At 43.8% G+C, this 9,865-nt stretch overlaps 1 protein-coding gene across 3 annotated transcripts in view; it reads left to right on the forward strand.

Moving 5' to 3' along the window:
- The window catches only part of hdac11 (histone deacetylase 11), a gene marked incomplete at its 5' end in the record, with an annotated part of 34,682 nt that overhangs the window by 22,867 nt on the left and 1,950 nt on the right, over positions 1-9,865 (forward strand). For all 3 annotated transcript variants that reach the window (XM_080548686.1, XM_080548688.1, XM_080548687.1), the window contains 2 exons: positions 4,817-4,913; positions 8,452-8,630. In XM_080548686.1, the coding sequence (XP_080404812.1) occupies positions 4,817-4,913; positions 8,452-8,630 (276 nt within the window). The remainder of the gene's footprint in view (positions 1-4,816; positions 4,914-8,451; positions 8,631-9,865) is intronic.

Raw genomic sequence — 9,865 nt, forward strand, 5'->3', positions numbered from 1 at the left:
GGGAGATCAGATCAATAAGGATGCAAAGTAAATAATTCATGAAGGCTGTTACTGAGAACTAAAGAGCAAATCTGCATGAAGGCATAAAAATTGGAGGGAAAATGTAGAGAGCTCTGTCGAGAGGTGGAAGGAGGGTGCTAAGATCCCCAATTAAGGCCTGGGAGGATGACACTGTGTTCTGCCGGGCCTGGACTCTGCTCCTGTGGGTTTAGGTGAAGGACTGATGAGTCGTCTTTCTTATTCAACGAGATGAACAAATGATGACAAGGAAAAAAACTGGTGACAAGCCGCTAACACTAGAACAGCTTTACCTACTAAAAGAGCCGCCTCGGGGGTCAAACGGGGGTCATTGTAAACCTCTTTACAATGCTCAAGCTGCTGTTTACACGCAACGACCACTAGTTGGCCGCTTGTAAATTAGCCTGCTTCCTACACAGAAAAACAAAAAAATAGCTTTGTACTAGCTTATCCTGAGGTGATTTTGGAAATGTAAGGATACTGGGTGGTAGAACGCACATGTCTAGGAGAAGTCATGAAAAGAGGGTCCTGAAATTTGATCGAGTGCAAAGATATAAAAATGTTCTTTCTTACGAGCTGGTCGTCTAAGTTATGACATGTACTGTATCAATGGAACACCAATCCTAGCCCAGTCCAGGGAACTGTTCTCGTTAGAGTATATCTAGGTGGAGGCTCTTTGAGTTGGTTATTGTTAAAAGGAAAGTGTTTTATAGCAGTGAAATAACATACAGTATATTTTTCTCCACAACATCCTGTAGCCTACTGTGTCAGAAGGTCCTTGAATGTTATCTAAGTCTAAGAAAGTTAAATGTTGTCCAAGTCTGATTTGCTATAATCCGTCTATCTCTCCAAGGCAGCCAGGACAGAATATTGTCGTGATTGAAGCCAGTTGTCACTTTATGTGACCTTTATTTAACCAGGAGGTGCCTGAGATTCAAATCTCTTTTTCGAGGGAGACCTGGCCAAGAAAGCACCTCAGTACAGGTACAAGTTTTACAACATTGGCGAATAAAACATAATAAATAACAGACACGCGATAACAGATAACCATCTTAGGAGTAGCAATTATTATTAACCTTTATTTAACCAGATAGGTCAGTTGAGAACCAATTCTCATTTCCAATGACGATCTGGCCGAACAGAGGCAAGTCTGTACACAAAACACAACACAGTATATACGATATAAAACACAACCCAATATATACAATATAAAACAATGTGCAATACACGACAAGTATCAAAAACATCTATACATCACAACACAGTATGTAAAAGACAGCAGGGACCAGGGGGAAGTTATCGTAAAAGCAGGTGCAGTGATCCGAGACAACATCTAAAAGTGAGTGTTTAAAGGTGGGTAACGCGATTAGAGTGGTGAGTTTTAGTGTCAACTGCAACGCATTCCAGTCAGTGGGGGCAGCAAACTGAAAAGAATGACGCCCAATTACACACTCCTGTCACACAATTTCCAATCACAGCTTTGAACTCTCCTAGAGGGACGAAATTATTAATCTGTAGTGTTATCTGGAGGTTATTCTATGACCAGGGTGCAAAATAAGAGAAAGCTGCTTTGCCAAATTCCAAGCGAGACCTGGCTACCTGGTAGAGCAACCGTCTAGTCACTAGTGGAAGGAAAATCATAACAGCTGTTGGTGAGTGACGTGAGATTACATAAATGTGAGGGGAGTTTTCCCAGTATGGTTTGTAAATAAAGATCTACAAGGGATGCTGTCTCCTTAGGCTTAACGAAGATCCACTTCAGATGTTTTAGTCCTGTGGCTGCTTGATGAAGAGAGATCAAGCTCTCTTCAGCAGTATATTTAGCTAGTTACGTCGTTTTAACGAAATGTATTATGAAATGTTTAATGAAAACGATTATACGATTAATTTACGGTGTACCGGTAATTGGATGCCACAGCTCTGATATCGCTCCCCACCTGAAGTTAAACACCATAAAATACTGTATTATAAGGCGGGGAGCACATAAACCTTTCCCCGTAGGTAGGTAAACACAGAGAGAACCTGCATGTCGAAGCCGTGGGTGGGCTCATTTGACCCTGTGAGTAATTCAAAAAAATATATCTTTGCACTCGATCACATTTCAGGACCCTCCTTTCTATCCACCAGTCGTAGCAGGAGAAAGTAATCTATGCTCAGGCCTGGAGCCATTAGCAGTCATCGTGCTAGAAGAAGGAATCATTTGTTTTATGACACTGGGGAAACAGTACAGGGAGGTAGTAGATGTCTCAGGAGGGACAGTACAGGGGGGTAGTAGATGTCTCAGGAGGGACAGTACAGAGGGGTAGTAGATGTCTCAGGAGGGACAGTACAGGGGGGTAGTAGATGTCTCAGGAGAAACAGTACAGGAGGGTAGTAGATGTCTCAGGAGGGACAGTACAGGGGGGTAGTAGATGTCTCAGGAGGGACAGTACAGGGGGGTAGTAGATGTCTCAGGAGAAACAGTACAGGGGGGTAGTAGATGTCTCAGGATGGACAGTACAGGGGGGTAGTAAATGTCTCAGGAGGGACAGTACAGGGGGGTAGTAGATGTCTCAGGAGGGACAGTTCAGTTCAGCTGAAGAGATGGAGGTCTTCAGTCTAAGAAGATGGGGAGTGACAGGAGAAGGGATGCTATTTGTTGTTAAGTCACTTTGAACTCTGATCTGCATATCCTCTCCCTCGCCGCTCTCTCTCTCCCTCTCTCTCTCCCTCTGTCTGTCTCTCCCTGTCTCTTCTCCTCTCTACCCTCTGTTGAATCCTTCTCCCTTCTATCCGCTGATGCAACCACCTCCACCTCCCCCTTCCCATCCTCTCTCTCCTCATCCTTCGGCTCTCTCTGTCCACTGACCTCGAGGCCAGCGCCATCCTCTCCACGCGCTCCTGGGCTGTCTGAATCCCTGCAGGTTTCTAGAATATTCCTCCGGGCAGCTGAGAGGAAATGAAGAAAAACTGGCCTCCCTGATGACCTAAAACCTTATCTCTCCCTCTCTCTCTCTCTCTCTCTCCTCTCCTCGACTACACCTCCTCTGCTTCAGCTGCTAAAGCTGCTTACTACCGTTCCGAAATTCAACCTTCTGCCCTTGACCCAAGGGAGAAGGGTGTTCTCCACACTTTCCTCACCCCTCAACCCCCTCCTCTCCCTCCTCCCTCCTCCATTTCTGCGGATGGCTTTGTCACCTACTTTGAAAAGAAGGTTGATGACATTATCAGCTCTCCCCCCCACCCCCCCTCCCCTGAGGATATTCTAAAACGGGTCACATCCAAGCAGGCAACACCTTCGATCCTATCCCCTCTCCCCCCTCTCTACCCTCTCCCCCCTCTCCCTCTCTCCAATCCATTTTCAAAGACCCCCCCTCCTTCCGTTCCATAATCAATTCCTCTCTGTCCATCTAAGCCATGTCTAGATCGCTCCACTCGTTATCATGTTCATTGGGCTTACGTGAACCTGAGTTTGACGTTATCTGTTAACAGTGAACGGTGGAAAAAATAGTTTGCATTGCAGATTTCCAACACATGCATTTCATGCGAAAAAACTTGCCCCAGTTAAGATTAGAGCAAGATTTTTACCATATACCATTATTGTTTCACAGATGGTAGATAGTGGTTTTTAAACCTCTCACCTCACCTTTGACCTTAATATTCCCATAATACACCTCCACTGGGTCCTCCTGAGTACTAAACTGGCCCGTTTATTCTGCTGTTTCTGATTCATGAATATAGTTATTTATTTATTCTGATACATTAATACCGGTCGTGGCATAGACACCAATCAAACCCTGACAGAACCCTGACACCTCAGATGACAGACAGAGGCGAGGGAAGGAAGACTGATTGAGTCGTTGTGACGTTGATAGGCGTCACAGAGGAGGGAGAGAGAGAGGGAGAGATAGAGAGAGAGAGACACAGAGACACACAGACGTCCACGGACAGCATGGCGTGTTTATCCCTCATCACGGCCCGCCACCCCCCCCCCCCCCCCCCTCCCCGCCGCGGAAGGTAAACACATCCCTCTCCGGGGGAAGCGTGGACACTGGCTCAGAACGTGATGTATAGGGCTGTCACGCCGTCTGAAGTTGATGCCGCTTCGGATGTATTACACCCTGGGCTGGTAATCAGATTAGATGCACATGGATTACATAATTGAAGCGCAGTTTGGTTTTCAGTCGCGCAAACGTTTAGGTTTACAGTCCCTATCCGTATCAATCTTTAAAGATATGACTTTTATGTTCTGTTCGGCTTTTTAATTGAGTGCGGCTGTGGCTCCGGAGGTAGAGCTGGTGTGTGATGATCGCAAGGTCAGCAGCTTGGCGGTTTGAACCCCCGCTGGCCATGTGTCGAGGTGTTCTTGAGCAAGGCACTGAACCCCTAACTACTCCAGGGTTGCCGTCTATGGCTGACCCCTTGCCTAGAGCATAAAATACCAAATTCTAACAATTGACTGACAAGTTGATTGCATTAAAACAATTATTATTATTTGAAAGAGTTAGGCTAGGCTTTTAACTGATTGATTAAACCTGAACATTTTAAATTGTTATTGTATCTTACTTCTTTTGTTCGGCTTTTAATTTATTGAATTTTATATGACGAACCTTTTTTTGTTGCACTTTTAATTGTTATTTTATCTGATGTTTTATGTAAAGCGCTATGAGTCTACATTCATGTGTGTGAATATGTGCTCTACAAATACATCTGCCTGGCCTTGATGTTTCTATAGTAACATGAATATATTATAAAATATGATAAAATATGACATAATTGATGTGTAGTTGTGTGACGTTCCTCTCCTGCTGTGTCGTAGGGAAACGGCCACGAGCGAGACTTCCTGGAGGACAGGCGGGTGTTCATCATGGACGTCTACAACCGCTACATCTACCCCGGGGACGGCTACGCCAAGAGTACGTCTCTTTATTAACTTCACTTTTAAGTCTCAAATAGGACTGAAAATAATATTTTATGAAAGATTCCGTAAACAATAAAATATTAAACAATAACATGTTCCATAAACAGTCCATCAAATACCTGTACACAAATAACATGCCTCTTTAATGAACAGCAGTGGACATTATGTAATGATCATTGTGTAATGAAAAAGGCATGTTATTTTGTTTGTTTATTATGTTATTTGTGTTAAAATATGGTATTTGATGGACTGTTTATGGAATATTTCACTGCATATTTGTAAGTAAGTAAGTAAGTAAAATGTATTTATACAGCACCTTTCCCAGACCAAGGGTCACAAAGTGCTTTACATAACGAGGAAGAAACACAATAAAACATGATACAAGAGCGAAAAGCCACAGCAGGTTAAAACAGGCAAAACAAGTGAAAATAAAAACAAGTAACAGACAACAGGGGTACAACAACATCAGCAGGACACAGAGAGACAGGCCCTAGGGGCTATCCAAAAGCCTGTCCATACAGGACAGTCTTTAGCTGTTTTTTAAAAAGCTCAACCGTGCCAGCTGATCTAAGATCCCAGGGCAGAGCATTTCAAGGCCTGGGCCAAAGCCATATTTGGTTTGATATTCAAAGCGAACGCATGATGTGTAGAGGCAGTGGACTTGGACATGGGTGTTATAAAACCGTCCTACAGGGGGCGACACACAGACATCCTGTTGCAGAGGAGTGAGTCTCACACCTGCCTGGGAGAGGAGGTGTTCAGAGCACAATGAACCTATCACTAAGCCACGCCCCCTATCGCTAAGCCCCGCCCCCTACCGCTAAGCCCCGTCCCCTCTGAAACCTCGGACAAACAAACAACGCTTCACTGACAGTGACTGACTGACCGACCGTGACTGAATGACATTCAATGACTTACAATGGCCGGAGTTGGCAACTTTCTGATTTCTGATTTACCACAGCCAAGTAATAGACATGTTTTTTTTTTTTTTTTTTAAAGATGACAAGAATATTTCATCCAGAAGCTTTTCACCATCAGATATCAGCGAGTTGTTTGTCCGAGTTTTCTGCCTGTAGTGACTTTTGCTGTGCTATGATTGGACAATTCCTATTTTGGGGGCGTGGCTTAGCGACAGGTCCATTGATCCTCTCAGGGACATTAATCCATTGTGGATGTGATTCATTATTCTTTTGTCCTGATGTGATGCATAAACCACCGTGAAATGACCCTCCTGAGGCCGTACCCTCCAGTTCCAACCCCTAGGTGTCAGCGATCCCCATTTTAATTATGCTGTAACTCTGCCTCTCCATCCATACTTGGCATTGGTGCTCTGTTCACACACCCTGCATGTAATCTGTCACCTAGGAGTCCATTTAGGGCCATAATCACTCCACACGTTGACTTCATCTGTCAATACCTTCACGCGGGGCTGGCGGAGGCCACACAGTGTTACTTAGCGTCAGTGCTAACAGTGAAGGGGGTCCTCCTACAAAACACACTACCACCAACTGCTGTTTAATGGATGCTACAGTTAAATCCATCCATCCATTATTGCGTTTCAAGTTTCTGTATTGAATATTCTTTTTGCAGTTTGTGAAACTGAAATACAAGAATATTTACAGTCATGTCAACGTCAGTGATCACAAGGTTGGCAGATCGGCGGTTCGAGCCCCGGCTGGCCACATGTCGAAGTGTCCTTGGGCAGGACACTGAACCCCAAAATTGCTCCCAGTGAGCGGGCCGGCCGGCTCCTTGCATGGCAGCTTGCCGCCATTGCTGTGTGAATGTGTGTGTGAATGGGTGAGAGGACGTTGTAAAGCGCTTTGGAGCAGCTTTGGAGCAGCAAAAAAGGCGCTATATAAGTGCAGTCCATTTACCATTTACTACCAATGAAGTACAACATAAAAATATGAGACACAATTTTGGATAAAACAGTGAGAATAACTTAGTGAATCTTGAGTATTTATCAACACAGTCTCTGGCGGTGGTGGGTAAGGCTAACAGGCTTCATCCTGTGTTATTGGGCGTTCAGGAGGCCTGTACAGAATGGGACGGGTGATGTTTTGCATCTTGCTGTTCTTGTTTTGGGGATCTCAAGTCGGGTACTGTTTCTGGTTTGGCGATTTGACATTTGTTTTTAATACTGTTCAGAATAAAACTCACACACACACATAGTATGTTGCCCCTACAAATGACTAAAGAGTAGAGGCTTCCAATTAAGCATGGTCCTATGCTAGCTCCCTCAAAGTAAGGAACATAAATAGTGCATTCTGGTGTTATGAGATAGAGGCTTTTCTGCTTCATGTGTTTCTCCAGGAGACACTGACGTGTCTTCAAAGGCAACGCTCCTCATTTGTGGCCGCTGTGTTCTCTGAAACCCTCCTCTGCAGTTTACAGTCTTGAAAGACGAGTTAGCGTACGCCGCTAACAGAGTTAAACAAGGCCTTGTTGCTCGATGGATGAGAGACATGAAAGCTTCAGAACTCTTTACCGTCGTTCACCAAATTACAATAGTCGAATTAGAAACGTCCGTTAATTTTACTCTTGTAGACAGAATAACGACTTCTCTAAACTTTGTGCGACCGGCGGCCAATTATGTATTCCGTTGGAGGAAGTGGAGCATATGGGAAATGTTTCAGCGTGCTTTTGATCTGACATCAGCGTCTGTGCAGAATGTAATTTGTGCATGAAACACTGCGGTTGGTTCAATGGTAGAAAGTCTGTAACTCAAACCAAATGGGTGCAGTCGTCCATTATATCGCTAGTTAACAATCTGGTATTTATCATTAGTGGTGGTTAAAACACTACCTGCTTATGGTCAGGGTTGCTCTCTGATGTTTAATTCATTATCATCATCACCATCATCATCATCATCATCATCATCATCATCATCAATGAATGAATGTTCATGTACCTACATTATGCCTACAAGACATCATGATTATTGTGATGATGATGGTGATGATGATGATGATGATGAAGAAGAAGATGATGATGATGATGATGTTGATGGTGGTGATGATGATGATGAAGATGAAGATGATGGTGATGATGATGATGAAGAAGATGATGACGATGATGATGATGATGATGACGACGATGATGATGATGTTGATGATGATGATGATGATGGTGGTGGTGGTGATGATTATGATGAAGATGATGGTGATGGTGATGAAGATGATGATGAAGAAGAAGATGATGACGATGATGATGATGATGATGGAGATGATGATGATGATGGTGATGGTGATGACGACGATGATGATGATGATGATGATGATGATGATGACGACGACGATGATGATGATGATGATGATGATGATGATGGTGATGATGATGATGATGACGATGATGATGATGATGATGGTGATGATGATGATGATGATGATGGTGATGGTGGTGATGATGGTGATGATGATGATGATGACGACGACGATGATGATGATGATGATGATGATGGTGGTGATGATGGTGATGATGATGGTGATGGTGATGAGGAGGATGATGATGATGATGATGTGTGTTTGAAGGGGCGATCAGGAGGAAGGTGGAGTTGGACTGGGGCACGGAGGACCAGGAGTACCTGCAGAAGGTGGAGCTCCACTCCGAGGGAGCGCTGAACGAGGTCCGACCCGACATCATCGTCTACAACGCCGGGACGGACATCCTGGATGGAGACCCCCTGGGAGGACTGGCCATCTCCCCTCAGGTACTGACTCATAATAATAATAATAATAATAATAATAATAATAATAATAATAACCTTTATTTGTATAGCACTTTTCCTGCAAACGTTGCAGCTCAAAGTGCTTTCATCATTATAATAATACTAATACTAATACTACTACTACTACTACTACTACTACTAATAATAATAATAATAATAATAATAATAATAATAATAATAATAATACACAATAGACACTCAAAGACGCTTTACAAACTGAAAAGATCGTAGTAGTAATAATAAAAAGACACAAAAACTAAATAAAAGAAAGTATAGGGGCCTAATTGAGGTAGTGCTGGGGACACATGGGAAGGGGAGGGGGAGAGGGTTAACTGGTGAAGGTGAGCTTGAAGAAGTGGGTTTTGAGGGCCTGTTTAAATGTTGGGAGGGTGTTGGCCTGTCTGATGTGGTTGGGTTGATTATATAATCATCATTTAATTATTTTGTCATTTAAAGGCAATATTAAAAATATGGGTTTTTAGTCTTGACTTGTTGAAAATATTTGCTGAGGTTGCATCCCTAATGTAAACTGGCAGTGCATTCCACAATCTGGGTGCATAAAATGAGAATGCAGCCTCACCGAAAATCTCTTCTTTTGTACATGTGGTACTTTCAGATATTCTGGTGCTGTGCCAGTGCGAGCTTTAAAAAGAAAATATATCTACACAGGTACTGGCTATATCTACACAGGAACACCTACATTTACATTTACATTTTTGGCATATAACAGACGCTTTATTCCAATGCGATTTACAACGAATACATTAAAATTAATTAAATTAAAACACACATTTTTACTAAGTAAGTGAATAATCTATCCACCAGTCATAGCAGGAAAAAGTAATCTATGCTCAGGCCTGGGGCCATTGGCAGTTGTCGTGCTAGAAGAAGGAAGAGGTTTTTGTATTATGTCACAGGGGAAACGTACAAGGGGGTAGTAGATGTCTCAGGAGGGACAGTACAGGGGGGTAGTAGATGTCTCAGGAGGAGCAGTTATGGTGTAACCTGAAGAGATGGAGGTCTTCAGTCTCCGACGGAAGATGGGGAGTGACTCTGCAGTTCTGACAGCCGTGGGAAGCTCGTTCCACCAGCGGGGAGCCAGTGTAGTGAAGAGACGTGATCGGGCAGCGTGACTGCCGTGTTGGCGTAGAGGTGGTGGGGCCAGTCGGCCAGCAGAGGTGGAGGAGCGGAGAGAACGGGCTGATGTTTGGGGGTTG

This window comes from Nansenia antarctica, assembly GCF_963989245.1.
Source record: "Nansenia antarctica genome assembly, chromosome: 18".
Lineage (NCBI taxonomy): Eukaryota > Metazoa > Chordata > Actinopteri > Argentiniformes > Microstomatidae > Nansenia > Nansenia antarctica.